The sequence below is a fragment of the Cavia porcellus genome, unplaced genomic scaffold (genome assembly GCF_034190915.1).
Source record: "Cavia porcellus strain 051 isolate PalLab524CR breed Dunkin Hartley unplaced genomic scaffold, mCavPor4.1 scaffold_9, whole genome shotgun sequence".
Lineage (NCBI taxonomy): Eukaryota > Metazoa > Chordata > Mammalia > Rodentia > Caviidae > Cavia > Cavia porcellus.
The window spans coordinates 55,633,279-55,654,655 of NW_026947492.1; the positions used below are offsets into that span (position 1 = coordinate 55,633,279).

A 21,377-nucleotide genomic window follows, 5' to 3' on the forward strand; every position below is an offset into this window, starting at 1 on the left:
ATTGCAGTCAGGCTGTTAACACTGTTCATGAACTTCTACTTGAAGAGCTACTTGCAAACATGTAGTATCATAAATTGTATTATGGTAATGTAAATATTTAAATGAGCATCTAACAGGATCTTTCCCACTATGTATAATTTATTGATTAAAAAACTATTAAAAGTAGAAAAATTCTGAGTTATATCAGATATTTGGGAGATATTTTTTTTGGTGTAGCTACTAAACCCAGAACCTGACATAGTCTAGGCTAAATTATTCATGACTCAACCACATCTTTAAACCCCTAGAAGATATATTAAAAATGAAAAATACCAGAAGACTCTCACGGGTAGATTTTTTTTTTTTTCCAATATTGGGGATTAAAATCAGGATCTTTGTACTGAACTACTATACCCCAGCCTCCATTTTCAAAATTTTATTTTTATTAGTACATGTTTGTAATACATAATGATTATATTCATTGTGAGGAATTGTTACATGCCCATAACACATCTTAATTCTTTTTACATCCTCCTCCCCTTCCCTTTCTTCTCCTCTTCCTTCATCTCTTGGTCCCTTTCCCAGCTCTTTTTTTGAAATAGGGTCTCCCTAGGTTGGCCAGGCTTGGGTCAAACTCTTCACCATCTGTCTGTCCATCCTTCTCTCCTCTCCTCTCCTCTCTCCTCCCCTCCCCTCCCCTCCCCTCCCCTCCCCTCCCCTCCTCTCCCCTCCCCTCCCCTCCTTTCCTCTCTCCTCCCCCCTCTTCTCCTGTTCCTCGTTCCCCTCCCCTTCCTCTCTCTCTGTCTCTCTTTGTCTTTCTTCCTTCCTTTTTTTCTTTCCTTTTCTTTCTGTGTGAGACAGGGTCTTACTCTGTAGCCCAGACTGGCTCATTTGGGGCGATCCTCCTTCTTCACCCTCCCAAGTGCTAGGATTACAGGTGTGCACCTCCAGGTCCAGTATTGGTCTTCCTTTCTTTTTTTGGCATTTTGAGACATGGTCTTGCTATGCAGTTCAGTCTGACCTTAAGCTCATGTTGTAGCCCAAGCTGGTCTTGAACTTGGAACAGTTCTCCTGTCTCAGCTTCCCAGGTGCTGGGGTTACCCATACCAAGCTTGGTCTTCCTTTCCTAGACTCTCACACTGCTGGAATTACAGCTATGTGCCACTACACCCAGCATAGGTAACATTTTTGATGTCTGCTTTTCTATTTGCCATTTCTTCATGTTTGTACAATCTAGTTTTGGTTCAGTTCAATTTACCTTTATTGATGGTCCTCAAGGAACACTCAGTCATTTGAAGCATGGCAGATGTAGTGGGGGTACACATTTCTCTATCAGTAATTGTAGTTCTGCTTGATGAAAGACGTTCCAGCACTAGAAAAGCTGATGCAAGAGGTTTGTGAGTTCAAGATGAGTCTTGGCTGTATATTTATTTCAAAAATATAAAAAAGAAAGAAAGGGTTTATGGTTATTTGGCGCATGGTTATTTACCCTGATAGGTAAAGTTGTTTTTATTGGGGTATAGTGGATTTTTGTAAACAGTGCTCCAAAAGAATTTGCAGTTACATATTTTATTTTTAATTAATTAATTAATTAATTTAATACCTGGGGTTGAACTCACAACCTCATGCTTGTGAGGTAGGTGCTTGTGCCACTGAGCTAAATCCCCAGCTTTATTTTTATTTTTTTGTCTTCCAGTCAGATTTTATTGGATTGGTACAAGTTAGATTCATATCACTATATGTATTTATGCATATCATTATATGATCACATTCATCATAGAGAATTTGTACCTGTACATGATATAAGTTGTTTTCCCCCATTACCCTGCCCTCCCTTCAACCTCTCTTCTCGTCCCATTTACAAAAGCTTTGTTTACATGTTTTTCTTGTTTTCTTATTTTTGTTTTACTGTTTCTCCTTTCGTTTCCCTCTCCCCGCTCCCTTGTTCCCTTCCTCATTTGAACATTTTGAAGTTACCTATTTTAAATATTATTTAAATCTGTAATCTCTCCCAAGAATGGTGGCTTGCTATACCTAGTGGTGCATGCCTGTAACCTCAGCACTTGAGAGGCTGAGACAAGAAGTTTGCTGTGAGTTTGAGGCCACTTAGGCTACATGATGGATTCAATGTCAGCTTTAATTTACATAGTGAGACTCTGTCTCAAAACACCAAAAAAAAAAAAAAAGGCTTTATTTAGAAATATTAAGTTGGGCATAGTAGCACATACCTGTAATACCAGCCCTTGGGAGGCTGAGACAGGAAGATTGCCATGACTTCAAACCCAGCCTTTGCTGTATAGTAAGTTTAAGGCCAGCTTGAATTGCAGACCCCATCTCAAGAAGAAAAAGAAATATTAGAAGAGAATATGGGGACTGGGGATTTAGCTCAGTGGCATAAGCGCCTACCTTGCAAGCAGGCAGTCGTGAGTTCAATCCCCGGTACCGATAAAAAGGAAAAAGACTTAAAAAAAATAAATAAATAAAAGATAATATGATAAAAGAGTAAAAGAAAAGGAATAATTTAAGATATTGCAAAGATAAATATATAAATGCAAAGTTTTAAGAGAGTTAATTTTGAGCCAGGTGTGGTGGCACATTCCTGTAACTCTGAGAGTCATTATTTTGTCTCAGCAATAAGAAAAAAGAAACTAAACAGTGCTCCACTGGAGCTGAGGCAGGAGGATCGTTGCAAGTTTGAGATCAACCTGGACTACAAAGTGAGCCCAAAGCTAGCCTGGTCTGCACAGTGAGACCCTGTCACAAAAAGATTAAAAAAAAAAAAGTTAATTTGGCCAGGTAGATAGCTCAGTGACACAGTGCCTGCCTGGCAAACGTAAGGCCCTGAGTTTTATTCCTAGTACAAAAAAAGAAGTACTTTGTTCTGTTCCTATTTTGAGTTCATTCAACAAATGCTTACTGACCACCTATAACCTGATTATTGTGGTAGGTGCTGTGGAGATTTAAAAACAGAGTGACTCAGAAACCTAGCTCTCAAAGAGCAAGAAGAGAAAGAAGTAGGAAATACATAGGTAGGAAAGTGGATGAAGTGGTAAATTAACTGTGTTACAAGCCAGAGCTAAAGTCTAGCTTTAGAGAGGCCCCACTGTGCAAGGGTCTCTAAGGGAACCCAGTTAATAGCCCTGATGTTTCCTACTTTGAGTTCTGACAGGATGAGAGAGCCAGTACAGAGAACGGTGTCTGGAGGCCAGACTGCCACCAAGGAACAGTGAGTGAAAGAGCTGAGGGAGGCCAGGAGATTGATTGCTTTCCACATAGAAAAAAGGAAAGCCACCAGGCTAGGAAAGAGTGCTTTTCCTACCAGGATCAAAAGGAGATGCCTTTCATCCCCCATGTATTCCTGAAATTGTTCACGGTACAGTATTTGCTTTATCTCTTGTGATCCACCTGCTCTTCAGTCTCTGGTGAAGCTCTGCTGTGTGAAACTTTACCTGATCATAATGATGTCTTTTACCTTGGCCAGCTTTTTCATTTGGTAGTTTATTATGTTGTAGTGCCAGTCTTTGCCTCAGTTAGATTATAAACTCAATGAGGACAAAGGTTAAGATTTACATTTCTTTTCAATTCAGTGTAGTTTGTAAACTAGAATTTAGGAAATAAAATAGAAACGTAAGATTACTTTGATGCATAGATTTGTGTGTGTGTGTGCGTGCCTGTGCATGTGTGTACATGATGTGTATGTGATACTGGGATGGAACTTAGGGGTGTTGTATTGCTACATTCCCTGTCTTAGTTTCTTTTTTCTTATTGCTGAGAACAAATAGTGACTCTCAGAGTTAAAGGAGGAAATGTTTATTGTAGCTCAAACTTTGCAGAGGTGTCAGTTCATAGTTGGCTAGCTAGCTCCAAGACAGGGCATGGCAAAGGCGCATCACAGAGGAGAAATAGTCCATGGTGGGCAGAAGGCAGCAAAGCAGCCATATATTGAAGAAGCAACAGCAAGTGATGAAGAACTATGCCAAGGCAATCAGTGAACTAATTTTATAATCACCTTAGTCCCTGTGTTAGGCACTCAGTCCTAGGATTAACACACTCTAGATCCAGCCATCTCTGGAAAGCCACACCTGTGACCCTGTGACTGCCTGAGGCTTTCAGGGACATCTAGACACAGGTCATGACATCTTTTTTTTTTTTTTTTTGTCTTTTTCTTTTTTATTGGTACCAGGGATCGAACTTACAATCACACACCTGCAAGGCAGGTGCTTATGCCGCTGAGCTAAACCCCCAGCCCCCAACATCTTTGTTTTAACATCCTTTTTTAAAAACATCTTTTTAAAATTTTTTATTCTTATCTTTTCCTCTATTCCTCTATCCTTCCTTCAATATCTCCTCCCCTCCCTAAAACATGCTTTTTAAAAAATTTTTTTTACTGAAAATTTATTTATTTTGTTTGTTTTGTTTTGTTTTTTCAGACAGGGTCTTGCTGTATAGTTCAGCCTGCCCATGAATTCACTATGCAGCCCAGGCTGGCCTCAAATGTGTGGCAATCCTCCCACCTCAGCCTCAGGAGTGCAGGGATTATAAGCATATGCCACTATGCCTGGCTGAAAATTTAATTTTTAAAATATTAATGTATTTTTATTTATTTATCTTTCTGTTTTAGTTCAGATCTTTAAATTTTTTTCATTTTTTATTAATGTATATTATACAGATTAATTTATGAATTTCATTTTGGCAGATGTATTTATGTACATAATGTATTTTGATCATTCTCATCCTCCTATCACCCTGTTGCCTGTTTCTCTATTTTTACATTTTGGGGACACTTCAGTGCATATAATGTATTTTGATCATGTTACTTTGCCCTTTTAATTTTATTTTGAGATAAGGTCTCAGTGAGTTGCCTGGGCTGGCCTCAAACCTTCCATCCTTTTGCTTCAGTCTGCAGAGTAGCTAAGATTGCAAGTGTGTGCTGTTGAACCTTTCCTCAGGTAGTTCTTCATAGCTTCCCAAGGACCTTCAAGTAGTGATAATAGCTAATGTATGTTAAATTCTTACTACGGTATGTGACAGACTCCTTGTTATCTCATTTAATCTTTATATCCACTCTAGCATGTCATTCTTTTAATTCCATTTTATAACAATGAAACGGCTTGTCTAAGGCTGTGCAGTTTAAAACCTGGTCTGATTTCAGTTAGAATGCTTTTGACTACCACTTGACAAACAGAAAAAAGTCTGGTTTGAAACATCTTGAACAATAAAGTCTAATTTTTTGTATAACAAGAAGTAAAAAGGTGAGTTTCAGTATTGGTCATGCAAATCTTTGACAGGCTTAGAGTCCTGGATCATTTATTTGCAGTTCTCTTGGATTACAAGATGACTGCGTTGTAAGAAAATATCAGAAGGGCCATTCTCTTTCTTGCTTTTCTTTTTATTTGGTTAGGAAACTATTCCTGAGAAGGTACCCTGCAGATTTTGCCTCTTGCTTCATGAGAACTGGGTTACTTGCTGATCAGCAAATCAGTTACTAGAAGATGAGAAGGGCTGCATTTAGATCAGTGATCATGAACCTTTTAGAGACCAAGTGTCCAAACTGCAACCCCAAACCCACTTACTTGTCCCAAAGTGCCAACACTGCAATTAAACCTGAATACTGAAGTTTTAGTTTGGAAAAAACAACTCACATTAACAGTTTTTGTCTTAAAAGAAAAACACAATAACAGAGCTTTCAGTGATACAAACAACTTTTTATTGAAAGGTAAAAATTTGCATTTGGCTCACTTTTGTGTGCGTCTATCTGATACCGGAGTGACTTGGCCCGAGTGCCCACTGTGTCACACATGGCATAGGTTCCCCACCATTATTTAGAGTAATTATGAAACTTTGCTGCCTGCCTGATGCCTAAGGGAAATCAGAATTTTCCAAGGAAAAAGGAGGAAGTAGCTGTTGATTTGTCATAGTAGCTTTTCATAAAACCATTTTGTTTTGCTTTTTTGAGACACTCTCAGTCTGTAATTCAGGCTAGGCTTGAACTCACAATGTAATCTAGGCTAGCCTCAAACTCGCAGTGATCTTCCTGTTTCAGCCTCACCAGTGGACCATTTTTGGATGAATTATTTCAGTTTCTACATAATGGGATGATGATTCATCTGAAGTCATAGAGTTAGCAAAAGTAGATAGTTGAGAATTTCTTATTCTAAATCAGGTTTTGTGATTTTAATTCCTGCTTCTTTTTAAAGACACTTATTAATTTACTGAAATGGGTTCTTATTTGTTTGTTTCAGATGCTTGAAATTTCTAGGAAGTCGGCATCCAACCCTGGTGCTTCCCTTGGTGCCTGAGCTCTTGAGCACCCACCCATTTTTCGACACAGCGGAACCAGACATGGATGATCCAGCCTGTATCCTCTGTGCTTAGGATGAGTCTTGCTGATTGGTCAGGGAACCCTAGTATCTCTTATTCCATTGTGGCTGTGATGGTCTTGTTACAGGGTTGAGAGTCTTGTCCAGGTTCCTGAGAATTGAGAAGAACATTCAGGAGTAGCAGCGGGCTCAGTGATTGATTTGAAAGAGAAAACAAAAGATTCACTTCATAGAGTGAGACTGTCCCAATGAGAAGAGCTCAGGGCTCCCAGGAAGCTTGGTGTGGAGAGTTTTAAACCTAAGGGTTTTGGGTGGAGTCACGGGTTTGATCTGAGTATGACAGTGGCCTATGAATGACTTGACTTGGCCCTTCTGTCAGACATTGGAGGTTTTGACCCTTTATGACTCTTGGAGGAACTGTCATATTGTCCAAAGACCATGGTGGGGTTTAGGAGCCGAGTTTATGTCTGTCAAATCTGGACAGTCAGTGACATGGTAATTAGGGTTGGAGTCAGCCAGGAGTTATAGGAGACCACTTGGGTGCATGCCTGGGAACTTAAGGCTGTATAAGCTGATACTTGATTACCTTTTTCCTTTGTTTACACTAGAGAATCCTGGTCATGAACTAATGTTTACCTCAGCTCAGATCTAATCCCAGGGAGTGGGCTACAAGGCAGGCTCTTGTTGGTTACCTTATGCCTCAGATCTAGCCCAGAAAGCAGGCTATAAGGTTGGTGAACGTCCCTTCTTTTTGTGGCCTTTTCTTTAGCTAACTCCTGCCTTAGTAAGAGTTCAATTTTTCATTTCATTTAAGTAAAAGAGTGTCTGAGGGAGCTTAATGGTTATTATTCTTAGCTATTGTTTTTACAATAGCTCATCTTCGCCATTTAATACTAGCACTTATTTTTGCCATTTATTTGATACCTGTTATATCCCACGTACTCATTTGGGGGTGTGTGTGTATGCTTGTGCTCCCTGAGGATTGAGCACACAGCCCTGAATATGCTAGGCATGCACTTTACCACAAAGATATAACCCTACCCCTTATTTGTTTGTTTGAAGTACTGGAGATTAAATCTATTACCTTAAAACAGAGCTTTTTCATTTTAGTTTTTTGAGATAGAGTGTCTGAGGTTACTTTTTTCTCATTTTGAGACAAAGTACCCAACATCCAAAGTTAAAGGAGAAAAGGTTTATTAGCTCACAGTTTGTAAAGGTTTCCGTCTATAATTGGCTGGCTCTAGGGCAGGTTGGCATGGCAGACAAGCATCACAGAGGAGAAGCAGTTCATGATGGGCAGAAGGTAGCAAAGCAAGCAAGAGATGAGACAGGCCTCTTTCTGTCCCAGGCTACTGGGATTAGGACAGTGCCACACCAGTCAGTGGGCTGATTTAGTAATACCCTTGATCCTAGCATCACACAATCACACACTCCAGATTCAGCCATCTCTGAAAAAACCTTGCCTGTGATTGCGTGAGGCTTTGAGGGGACATCTAGACACAAGCCATAACACAGAATCTTCCTGAGTTGTTCAGGCTGGACTTGAGTATGTGCTCCTTATGTCTCAGTCTCCATTTTTGCTACTGTACATGACTTATTTTTATTTTTGAAACAGGATTTTGCTAAATTGTCCAAGATGAACTTGAGTTTGCAGTCTTCCTGCTCCAGACTGAAATTGTAGGCATTTCTTCTTGAATGTTTTGTAAATGTTATTACTGATCTCTCTCCCAAACAGACTTGAAAGGAAGATTTTTTTTTTCTACTTTGATACTGGTAATGGTTCTCAAGGCCTTTGCAATGAATTGCATTCTTAACCCTTTTTAAAGTTTGAGACAGTCTTGCTAAGTTGCTAAATTGCCCAAGCTGGGTCAGATTTGGAATCTGCCTGCCTCAGTCTTTTAGAGTACTAGGATTATAAGCATATGCTACCATGCCCAGTTTCAAAGCACACATTTTTGCAGCTCATAAATGAGGAAACTGAAGTTCATAGAATTTAAGTGATCCTTTAAAAAGCAAATCTCATATTTAAAGCCAGAAATTTCTGATTTTCAAGCCTGCTTACTTTTCCCTGTGTCTGACACTATCTTTAATTTGATCTGCAACCTAAGGGAAGTGATGTTTTCAGCTCAGAGGCAAAGTTACTCTGCATCTCATACATTTTCAGTGGTTTATGAGAGCCTTGTGTAGCATGCTCTTGGCTTGGATTGTTTTCTAGTGATGGGAATACATTTATATCAGTATGTCCACATTTTCCCAGGGTTCCTTTTACTCCATGGACAGCTCCTTCATGAGGCTGAGGGGTATTTATTGAAACACAGGTATCTGCCAAATAACTAGCGGTGATATGAAGATGACTTTTGAGTTCCATTTGATTCCTTTCATGTTGTATTTGGAAAATAGAAAGCTCTGTGTAATTTGAAATACTAATCAATGCCAAAATCTGTCTGTTTACTTACAAAAAATACATATTCCCATTCTTTTAGCTAAGGGTATAGCACAGCTGTTTGAAATTGAGCTCATCAGAGAGGAACTGGTGGTATGTCGTCTTAATCTCTGAAGGCATTCTGAAGTTCTGTGAGATCTGAAAATTCTGTCACACTAAAAAATTTAAAACATTTTTGTAAGTCTTTTTGTGATATTGGTAAGATACTTTTCTGGGTACTTGGAGAATTATATTTATTAATTATATATCCCAGAAATTTGGGCTCTATACCCCAGAAATTACTCCCAAGTGTAGCTTAAATAAGTTAAAGTTTTATTTTTGTCCAGTGCAAGAGAAATCTGGAGATAAGCATTTCAGTGCTGCTACATATTATTCATTTATGTATGTTTATTTGTATGTATGCATTTATTTATTTATTTATTTTTAATTTTTTTTTTTTTTTTTTTTTTGAGGCAGGGTCTTGCTATGTAGCATAGGCTAGTCTTGAGCTCACTTACGTATCCCAGGCCGGCCTCAAACTCACAAATCCTTTGTTCTGCTATTTTTGGTTTTTTGAGACAGGAATCTCACTATGTTGGTCAGACTGAACTCCTGGTGTCAAGTGAACTCCTTCCTTGGCCTCCTGAGTAGGGGGGCAGTGGGTTTCCACTCCACCACTGTTATGCTGCCTCTTCTAGTTGGCTAAGGTTCTGAATCTAGGCGGAAAGCATAGAGGATAATTAGGGTAAAATCAGTGTTTCACCTGTAAGGGAAAAGGGAGGGATGGATTTTTTTTTTTTTTTTTTTTTTGTCTTTTTCGTTTTTATCTGTACCAGGGGGGATCGAACTCACGACTGCCTGCTTTCAATGCAGGTGCTTATGCCGCTGAGCTAAATCCCCAGCCCCTGGGAGGAGTGGATTTTAGGAGAGGGTATTTCAGGCTCTGTCACAGGGAAATTCGGAGGTTTGGATATATATCTATCTTTTAATTTATAATTTCCATTATACAATTAATATATTTAGAGAGCAAATAAAAAATTGTAAAAGGAAGACACTTCTTATTTAAATTCTTTGGAGGAGAGGGTGGGGGAACAGTTTGGTGCTGTGGCCTGGGCTGGTCTTGAACACTCAGGGTCAGTCTCTTCAGTTGCTGGGATTCCAGTGTTTTCCCCAGTATCTGGGACAAAGTAATCTATTAATATTTTTGTGTATTTTATTCTCTTTTTTTTAAAGCTTGTGATCAGGGCTTTGCTGCTTTGCTAAACAGTTTATTTCATCAATAAATATTTTATAATAATGACTATCATGACCTCTATGTGTTGTATGGCCCACTTGTTTTCATTTACAATAAGAAAATGTTTATGGTATAATATTGTAAATTCTTTATAAATGTCACTGTTGTGTTTATTTTTGTGTCTTTTGGGCTGGCTTTGAACTTAGCTATATAGCTCAGCCTGGCCTCATGATCTTCCTGCCTCAGCCTCCCAAGTGCTAGGACACTATGCTCAGTAAAATATTATTTTTATTGATTGTATGATACTCTGCCAAGTGTATAAAACACAAGTAAGCAACCATTTTGACATGAGGTTATTGCTGGTTTTCTACTGTTGTAAATGATTCTGTGATATTAGGTTGCTTACTTAGACTACTTTTTTCTTTCTGAGACAAGGAATTGCTGTACAGTGCAGGTTGCCCTTGAACTCACTGGGTAGCACAGATTGGCCTTGAACCACAGTGATCCTCCTGCCTCAGCCTCCTAAGTATTGGGATTACAGGCATGTGCCACCTTGCCCAGTTTACTTAGACTATTTTTTGATGTGAAATTAGTCAACACTTATAATGCCTGGAACCATATTGTTATCCGGAGGGATTGTGCAAATAAATAGTATACTGTGAATTTGTTAGTATTCTCAGTAGTATCTGGCATTAATTTTAAAAGCCTTTAATAAGCTGGGTATAGTTGTACATGAGTGTAATCCCTGCACTCTGGAAGGCTGAAGAAATAGAGTCTCAAATTCAAGCCTAGCTTGGGCAAATTAGTGAGATCCTATTCCAAAATTAAAACAAAACAACAACAAAAAAGAAAGCTGAGCTGTAGCTCAGTGTAAAAATCCTGAGTTCAATCCCAATACTGTGAAACAAAATAAACCTTTGGTAACTGGGGCTGTGAGTGGGTTGGTGGACTGTATATTCTTGTATAAATTTGCATTTCTTTCATTAGTAGGAAATTGGAGTCCCTTAATGGGAATTTGGGGAGTGGGAAGTGGGGTTGGCCAAGCTCAGTCTTTTCTGCTTCCAAGTTCACTTAACCTATTTACCAGACATTGCAGTTTTGGTTCTTATTTTCAATGCTGCTAAAACCTGTCCAACAATGCCAGCACTGTTCTCAGACCACACCTTTAGGCACTATGCCTACCTTCGAGACAGTCTCTCTCATCTGGTTCCTGCTCTAAGGGTACGTGGAAAACATCTGTTGTCTGTGCCTTCGGATTTTTTGATTTTTAGTGCTCTGTGGTTATTAAATAGCAGACAACAGACTGTATAGTCTCTGAAAATGGATTTGTTCTTTCTCTTTTAATTTTTTCTCCCCTGTTTATTTGTACTTTTTCTCCTGTATCCTTTTTTGGTGGGGGAAGTAGGCACCACTGGGGACTGAACTCAGGGCCTAACACATGCTAGAAAAGCATTATATCACAGAGTGACACAGGTCTGGGACAGGTATGCAGTGAGTTGCCCAGGCTGGCCTTGAACTTTTGATCCTCCTGCCTCAGTGCCCCAAGTAGCTGGGATTACAAGTGTGTGCCACCACACCTGACAAAAGATAAGGTTGTGTTTCTTTTTTTCCTGGTGTTGGGAATGTAACCCAGCCTTTGTACATGCATGGCAAGCACTGTACTACTGAGCCACATCCTTTCTGAGTCCCTGTTTCCTCCCTGCAACCCATCCCTGCAGTACTGGACATTGAACGCAGAGGTGCTTTACTGCCGAGTTACATCCCCAGCTGTTTTCTGTTTTATCTGAGAGAGGCTTGCTAGGTTGCCTAAGCAGGACTCAAACTTGTGATCCTCTTGCCTTGGCCTCCTTTACTGCTAGGATCACAGGTGTGTGCCATTGGCCCAGCCCTCTTTACATTTGAAGAAAACTCAGGTTTTTTATAGCTTTTGCTTTTCCAGTTTGTCTTTTTAGTTTTCCTTCTGTCACTTTCTCTCCCCTCTCTTTCTCCCTCCTTCTGATTCTGTCTCTGTCTGTCCTTCCTTCCTTCCTTCCTTTTTTTCCTGTTTGAGCATGGTCTTGATAAGTTTCCCTGGCTGGTCTCAAAATCCTCCCGTGTCAGCTTCCTGAGCGTCTGTGATTCTGGGTGTGTACTGCTGGCCCTAGGTTTTTGATGTTAGGGAAGAAAAAAGAAATTTGCAACAATAGAGTATATTTTAGATAAGGATAAACTTGTTACATTTTAACAGTATAATACAGCCTTGGTTCTTAAGTATTTAACAATAAAATCTTTTATTTTTAATACTTAGAAATAAAAACATGTTGAAATAGACCATAATGATAACAGATACTTGTAATAACAGATACTTGTGGGTTCTGTGTTCTGGGCATTCTTCTAAGTTGTTTGTATTGACTCATCCCTACTTAAGTAACCCCATACGATTGTACTTACAATAATATATGTATAGAGTTAGAAGGCTTAATTTATAGAGGATATAAAATGAAAAGTTAAATGTTTTCTGTTCCTACCGTGTTCTTTTTTTGTGATACTGAGGACTTTCACACTGGGGTAATACCCAATCCTTTTGTTAACTTTTTGAGACAAAGCCTTACTAAATTGGCTAGGCTGAGCTTATACTTTGAATCCTTCTGCCTCAGCCTCCCAGACTGTTGGGAACTCAGGCATGTGCCACCACACCCAGCTTTCATCCCTTTCTTGAAAGATAACTTCTGTTAATTGTAGGATAAAAATTGTATGTGTGTATATATATATATATATATATTTTTTTTTCCCCCCCTCCCCGGCCCTTTGGGGACTTGGACCCAGGGAGCATTGAGCTGCATCTCACCCCTTTTTAATTTGGTTTTGCAACAGGGTCTGGCTGAGTTTCTCAGATACCTGAAACTTATGAATCTCTTGCCTCACCTTCTAAGTTAGTAGTGTGCTACCTCATCTGGTTCATACACAACATTTTTATAGCATGTAAACTTATTTGAAATAAATCATCACTCTTTCATGAAGTGAAAGATAAAAGTTTAAAAATAAATATAACAGGGCTGGAGAGATAGCTCAGCAGCACAGTGCCTTCCTGGGAAGTATGAGGTTGCAAGTTCGATTCTCAGTACCAAAAACCAAAGTAACAACTGGGTGTGGTGGTGTACACTGTAATACTAGCATTTGGAAGGTGGAGGCAGGAGGATCACTGAGTTCAAGGCCAGCCTGGGCTACATACTGAGACTCTTAGCTTCAAAAAAAAGGTTAATTTTTATTCTCGTTCTTATGGTTAGGAACGAATAATATTACACCATTCTTTTTTTTTCTTGGCAGCTGTACTAAGACTATGTTTGCATTCTCATATCTTCTTTCCCTTCTGTCTCTATTCTGCCTTGCTTCCCCACTATAGGTGGAGAGGAGAAAAAGGTTACAGACCCCCTAGCCTGTTTTCTCTTTGCTTGGTTTTACAATTTTCCTGGTTTTTATCTGTGGTATCACAAGATGACTCTGAGAATTGGATGACACTGTGATCCCATTGTGTTTGCTTAGTTACCAGGGAGAAAACTAGTGTCATCTGCTGTCTCTCCTAACATCACACCCCATGAAGATCCATCCCAGCAGTTCCTGCAGCAGAGCCTTGAAAGGGTATACAGTCTCCAGCACCTGGACCCACAGGGAGCCCAGGAACTCCTAGAGTTCACCATCAGGTAAAGCAGTTTCTACCTTCTCAAATAAGTTAGGATGTTGTGATGCTTAGCCCGGTTGCTTTGAATTCCAGAATTGGTTATTAGGCTTTACTTTCTGACTTGGTTGGCCTGCACTGTCTTATTTTTATGATGCTTGTATTAATTTAGATTGTGATTTGAGCTTATTTTTTAAAAATATTGTTTGTGTTGGGCATGGTGAGACATACCTGTAATTCAGCACTGTGGGAGGTTGAGGAGGAGGATTGCAAGTTGAAACCCAGATTGGGTAGTTTGGTTTACATTGCCTTGAATTTGTAATGCTCCTTCCTTGTGTTTCTGGGTAGCTGAGATTAGAGGTGTTCACCCCATGCCCAGTTTAGGCTCATACTTTTTTTTAGTTTTTTTGTTACCCTTGAGATTAAATCCAGGGCTTTGTGCAGGCTAGGCAAGTGTTGGAGCCTCATCCCCAGCCGATATCCAGGACCATTGTTCGTCTTTATCTTCTACATCAAGCAACATCTATCAGTCCAAAATCTTAACGATCCTCTCTATATGTGGGAAAAGGAATAAGAGGAGGGCATCATTTCCACTTTCACCTCCCTTTAAGGACATATCCCCAAAGTTGCACACTCCAATAGTTCTGCTTGTACCCAGGACTGGAGTTTAAGTGAAATAGCCATATCTTGCCTCAGGAAGCTAGGAAATGCCATCCTTATTTTTGATGACTCATGCCTCACCAGCATTTGATAACTCTTACTGGGGAAGAAGAGGAAAAAGGAATTGGGGAACAACCACCAAGTTCTGTCAGCTAGCCCATATTAAAATGGCCTGAATGATATGAAAATAATTAAAACTCATTTGACTTTAATAAAAGCAGTGTTGTTTGCTCTTACAACAGCAGAGTTGAGTAGTTGCTGCAGAGATCATATGCTTGTAACGTCTAAAATTTTTTGCTTTCTGACTTTTATAGAAAGATTTGCTGACCTGCCATGAGCTGTGGGTAGTTCACGCTACATAAGCCAAGGTTTCAGACCTTTCTGTAATGATTCCTCAATCAGTTTGTTCTCTTCTTCACAACAGCCTTTAGTTTTGGAGGCTGCTAAATGAGATTGTTAGCCCTTAGCTCAGGAACATAAGCTCTACTTCCTGAATCACTTGTCTAAATATGTATTCAGGTTTTGTTGTTGTCAGTTTTATTATATTGACACTAGAGCAAGTACAAAATACATAAAAGCAAGCTAATTTGATCACTTGCTGCAGAGCTGGCTGTTAGTAGGTGCTCAGTAAACATGTGGTGTGAATTGCCTTCATGATGTGGTTTTTAATGAGCTAGTAGTCCTGCTGGGCTTTGGCTGGAAGAACTGTTGTTACTATGTAGTGGCAAGGCCTGGATATTCTTTCGTAGTTTGAATATATTCTTAGAAGTGTAATCAGTGTGATGAAATAGAAGGGAAACTTGATAGAGCAGTAGCCACTGAGGGCCTACTGTGCTTTTCAAATGTTACTTCAAATATGAAGCAATTTGTAGAAAGTGGCAAAAACTGGATTTGGATCTGTCTTTCTCTGACTATAAAATTGATACTTTGTGATAAGCAACAGTGGGAGGCATTCCTGAATTAAGTGGAGATTAGATCAGATCATCTCTGGCATGCTTCATAAATTACTGTTTCCATAGTTGTTGAAAAGAAATATGTGGGGCTGGGGATTTAGCTCAGCGACATAAGCGCCTGCCTTGCAAGCAGGCAGTTGTGAGTTCAATCCCCAGTACCGATAAAAAGGAAAAAAGACAAAAAAAAAAAAAAAAAGAAATATGTTAGTTGCAATTTTATGTAGAATATTGTTAATTATGACTAGGACATATGTTTGTTAGCATTTGTAAAACGTATTTTCAATATTCATTGGCCCTTACTGTTATCCAAGCAGTCATTTAATCCAACCAGTATTTTACCTGTATAGAATCTGCCATCCTTCAGTAAGGGCTCTGGAAAATGATTTTTTGTTTTATTTTGTATTTGGAACTTGACATAACTGCTCTACCTTCTCTGTAGCCTAGATATTTTTTTAGGGGCTCAAAAAATATTTGTTGAATGCTGTTATTTCCATAGCTTAACTAGGAGTGAACTTTTAAGACTTTAATGAATGGCATTTTCTTCTGGCCATACCTCATCTCTAGCTGTATAGATTTTATGTTTTATAAGGCTCTACTTTTTCTCATTGCTGAGATAAAATATCCAACACTCAAAACTAAGGAAGGAAATGTTTATTTAGTTCACAGTTTATGGAGATTTCAGTCTGTAATCAGCTGGCTTGAGAGCAGGGTGACATGGCAGAGGGGCGACCACTCATGGCAGCAGAAGACAGCAAAAACCACAAGAGCAAAAGGGAGAGCAAGCTTCTTTTCCTCCATTATATTCTAAGTAGGCTTTCCTCCCTGGGGCGGATGTAGCTCTCATACTATCTTCCTACCTTCTTCTTATACAGAATGAGGGTGTTTACAAGGTGAGGACCCTGGCCCCTGCTGAGTTATACTTCTAAACTTTTGAAGTTGACACAGTGTATCAGCTGTTGCAGTCCACCCCTTGTCAACTTGGCCACCAGACACATTTCTTTAAACTGGTTTTCAGATACAAAAACATGCTTATACTTGTCATTTTACAACTTGAAATTATAACATAGGTCTAACAATCCTTAGGAACTAGTCTTAAGTCTATTAAAACTATATTACATTAAAGCCATAACGCTTGTCTCTGCCTCTCCCAAAGACTCATACACATCCCTTTATGCAAAAGACATTTAGTCCATCTCTAACAGTTGTCACAATCCTAAGTTTCAGCATTGCTGTAGAGTCTAAGTCCCAAGTCTCAGAGATGTAATGCAAACTCTTATTTGCAAGATCCTGTAGAAATGAAAACAAGGTCTTTAGACTTCCAACATTCAGTGGCACAGGACAAACATTTTCACTCCAAAGGTTACAAACAGGGGAATACAAAAGAATGGGACCAGAGCAAGTACAGAATCCAGCAGGGCAAGCATTAAGTCCTATGCAACATTGAAGGCAGTCTGTACCAAATTTGAGCTCCAAAGGGCATGGATGGTTCTACGCATACTACACTTTGGTGGTTATAGTGCCATGGCTTTTCTCTTGGGCTTGCTCACTCCCTCTTTGCTGGTTTCCTCAGAAGATTGATGTTCCTGGCTTTTCCAAACTTCTGGGGTATCCACTGCACCTTTCGCTTCAGCCTCACAGCTTCACACATTGCCCTCTCACAAGCACACTGTCTGATCTCCCAAGCCTTTTCAGTTCAGGGTGGAAGCCTTCTTAACCACACAACTCTTACATTCTGTATGTTCATAGAACTAGGGACATGTGTGTGATGCAAAGATCTGTTTCCTAGAGCAGTAGCCAGGCTTCGCTCTGTCTTGGCTGTAATGGTGGAGTGCCTGGATTGCTGCGCACTCTGAATCATATTCTGAGGAACAAATTCTCTTATCTTGCTGCCATTGTGGAACATAGTGCTCTGTGGTTTTCCCCTCAAAGCAAAGTCTTTCACCAGTGCAAAGGGGAAGACTTGCTGCTGCTTGTGATGCCCTCAGGCCATCTTTTTTTTTTTTTTTTTGTCTTTTTTTCATTTTCATTTTTATTGGTACCAGGGATCGAACTCACGCCTGCCTGCTTGCAAAGCAGGTACTTATGCCGCTGCGCTAAATCCCCAGCCCCCAGGTCATCTTTTATAGTCTCTTATTCCTTTCCAACAGTGGTGCTGTGCTCTTCTTTGCAATCCGCAGCTTTACTGGAGCTTCCCTTCTGGCCAGACTTACGTTTTAAATCATCTTGCTCGGCTCTTTACTCTTGATTTTCAACATAGAACTGGCTAAAAACCCCAAATAGCCTCAACATTCAACTGCCTTGAAATTTCTTCTGGCAGATTATTTAGTCTACTGCCCTTAACCTTAGTCTCACGCAGTCTCTGGATGTGAACAAAATGCAGACAAACTTTCTGTCAAGCCATAACATACATCATGTGGAGTCTGTACCCAATGCAATCCTTCTTCCCAGCAGAAATCTACTGAGCGTGGTCTTTATCTGCCTGATTAATATCAGCCTTCTGATCTTCTGAGCTCTTACCAGAATTTCCCATATAGAACAACCTAAGGTGTTCCAACTGTGCTCTTTCAGGCAATATCTCTGAACCTTTCCAAACTCTTCTCAAATCATTCCCAAAGGCTCTTGAAGCACATGGTCAGATGGAGTCACAGCAGTGACCACACTTCTCTGGTACCAAATTTTGTCTTGATTACTTTTCTCTTGTTGCTGTGACAAAATACTTGACACCCAAAATTAAAGAAGGAAAGGTTTATTTAGCTTTCGTTTGTGGAGGTTTTAGTCAATAATCAGTGGGCTCCAAGGCAGGGTGGCATGGTGAGGGACAACAGTTCAAGGCAGCAGAAGACGGCAAAAGCAACAAGAGCAAAGGTAGGGGGGCAGAGAGCAAGCCTGTTTTTTTTTTTTTTTTTTTTAATATACAGACTACCTGTCCATCAGGATAGTTACAAAGTGGGGACCCTGCAACCCTGCTGAGTTGCTTAAACTTCTAAAACTCTCAGGTTGACACAATGTCTCAATCATTATACATATTTCATCTTTAATTGTATAGAGTTGATGTTTTATAAATCTCTGCTGTCCTTAATTATAAGAGATACTATCTATCAGATACTGTCTATTCTCAGGGCTTTATATTAATTACTTTATTAAATTTGAAGATTCTATGAGAATCAATCCACATTTACAGTGAGTGAGATAACACTGCTGCCAAGGGTGATAGGGTTCTTTCATTCCCAATATGGATTTTGAGAATCCTTCATATTCCAGGTAAGATGTAAGGCAGAATGGGTACAATAGTGTCTTAATCACTTTCCTTGTCATGGGACAAAACACCTTACACCTGAAGTTTAAAGGAGGTGGGAGTTATTTTGTCTCATGTTCCAGAAGTCTCAGTAGATGTTGAGCTGGTCTAAACATACAAAGTGCATGGCAGAAGAGTCTGGCCAAGGGCAGCAGCTCATGTTATGGCAGCCAGGAAGCAGAGAAAAAGAAGGATCAGGAGAGAACTATCTCCTTCCAGGTTACCGTGTCTTATGATCAATCCTACTTCCTAAGAGCTTATTTCAGTATAGCATCCCCATGAATCAGTAATGTTTCAGAAGCTCCACCTATGAATGCATGATTTTGTAAAGAAACATCTAGATTTAAATCATAACAAATAATAAATAGTTCGGGGTTCTTATAGCCTGGTGACAGGGATAGGTAGGTCGGTGTATATGTGCTAGAGTACAGTAAGCCTGGGCCTTTGTAGAAGCATGAGAGGAGGCACCTAATCCTTCTTTGGATTATAAATGATGTCCTGAAGAATAAGTAGAAGGTAGCCAAGTAAAGAAGGGAGAAAAGTATATCAATGAGGAGTACCAAATGCTTGGACTAAAACGTAGGACTTTATAGCCTTCCATTGGGTTAATAATTTGTATGAGGTAGAACATACAACTGGCACTGTATAATAAGATTTGCAGTCCAAAGGACAAGTTCAAGTCTTGGTTTTATCAGTTCCTAGGTGCGTGATCTTGGGTCATCAACTCCCTCATTTGTACACTAACGGTGCTATGTAGCTACTATGTAGGACTGTTGTGAAGTTTATTGTAATGATACATATGAGAGCATTTTGAGACTAGCAGTTGTGTAGGTACTAGTCGAACACTTAGGAAATTTTGCTTATAAATTTAAATCTGTGCTTCTTTTGACAGAGTGGCCATGCTCTATTTTGTATGTAAATCCAATCCAAATTATTAAACTGTAAGCATGTTTCTTTCTTTCTTTCTTTCTTTCTTTCTTTCTTTCTTTCTTTTTTTTTTTTTTTTTTGTGGTACTGGGGATTGAACTCATGACTTCATGCTTACCAAGTAAGTACTTGAGCTGCTGAGCTAAATCCCCAGCTGTAAGCATGTTTTAAGTTTACTAACAGTGAGGGGGATTTTCATTTAAGGAATCCTGCTTTTCACAGGCTAATGACCTCTGATTTTTCAGACTTTGGATATTTTTGTAAGTCTATGGAAATCCTAGTAACTCTTTTCTGTTACTGGAAATACACATTATTGTTCCAGAAACTATATCATTTTAGAATTGATCCATTACACAGTCGTAATTTTAGAGTAAAATAACTCATTTTAGTCTGAAACTGATGGAACTTGATTTATCTGGAATCAGTGGAACTATGCTTCTCTTACAGGAATACTTTTTCTCCTAAAAAATGGGGTTTCATGGAAGAATCCTTTGAAATCCTCCTTTTGATGTACAACTCTTAATGTCTTTAAAGAATACTACCTGTTTTGTAGTGTGGGCACTAGTCTACTAATTAAGGAGGTAGAAATAAATGTTTGTAGCCTATAATTGTATATGTATAGGGATGAAGATAGGTTTTGAAAACTCACCAGGAATTCAAATTTATTTTGCATTTTCTTTCTTTCTTTTTTTTTTTTTAATTTAAGGAGAAAGAAAAAAACAGAAAAAGGGTACAAGTAATACAAAATTTAAAAAATAAACAGAAATCACTAGTTAATAGATTACATATTCTCATCTTAGAAATAGTTGTTCAAGTTACAAAATTGAAGCATATAAAGTGGACTTTCAAACAGTGAGAGTGCAAACAGTTTTGTTCAATGATCCAAAAAAACTCAGTAATATGGTTATCTATCTTATACACTTAAACATATATGCAGTTATAACCTTTAGAGCACTTTCTTTTCTTTTCTTTTGTACAATGACAATTACACATTTTGGGTTTAATTACTCCCACAATTCTTATTACTTTTTTTGAAGAGAGTAAAACCAAATGTGACATATCAGAACAGTCAGTCAAATCAAAAGGATGGACATAATAGATAATGTAAAAACAAAATACAAGGTGATCAACAATGGTTACCATACTGCCTCTTGCTATTTTAAGAAGAATTGCCAGTTATAATAAAATTGAACAAAACAGTAAAGAATAAAACCAAAGCATTGGAGACATTACAGGACTTTAAAAGAAGATAATAGTCAACCGGAATGGGCGTCATAATGATTCTTATTGTCTTCACAGTTTTGCCTATACTTTCGAACTTGGTACTATCAAGCAAAGCAGAATAGGGGAAAATCAGTCAAAACAAGATGGTGAGGGCAATACAGGATTTCAAATCAAGTTAATAGGAAATCAAAGTAGGTTACTATAATGTATCCTGCTATTTTTCATTTATTTTTCCCTTAATTAAAAAGATGAAAAAAGTAAATAATTTAAAAAAAAAGGGGATTGAGATAAAAGGCATAACAACAGAACATCACAGGTCAAAACATAACCATTTAAGCAAAATAGTGTTTTACCACAAGATATCCTGACATAAAAATAGTTACCATAGTGTCTCTTTCCTTGAAATCTTTGAGTATAACTTTGTATACTGTAGGAATGATAATGGAGAAGTGAAAGGGGAAACCAGCTGGTTACTTGAATTGCACTTCACAGGTGTGGCTAGCTCATCCTAGAGTTTTGCTTTCCATTATACTGGGCTCCCATATCCAAGCAGGCAGTCTAGGACCAGTTTAAGCTGGTCAAACTTAAAAGAGATATCTATGTACTGTAGACACTGATTCCTTCAGCGAGTCTGGGGATAACTCACCCTTTGCAGGGCATCTCCTTCCTGGGTTCAGGGTCCCTAGTTGTTATGAAGTTGCCCACTGA

General features: G+C 38.9%; 1 protein-coding gene across 2 annotated transcripts in view; it reads left to right on the top strand.

Annotated features, from left to right (window-relative positions):
• Ints4 (integrator complex subunit 4) overlaps positions 1 to 21,377 on the top strand; it is a 102,953-nt gene that overhangs the window by 51,969 nt on the left and 29,607 nt on the right. For both annotated transcript variants that reach the window (XM_003468530.5, XM_005003183.4), the window contains exons 13-15: positions 6,222 to 6,337; positions 11,043 to 11,176; positions 13,478 to 13,635. In XM_003468530.5, the coding sequence (XP_003468578.1) occupies positions 6,222 to 6,337; positions 11,043 to 11,176; positions 13,478 to 13,635 (408 nt within the window). The remainder of the gene's footprint in view (positions 1 to 6,221; positions 6,338 to 11,042; positions 11,177 to 13,477; positions 13,636 to 21,377) is intronic.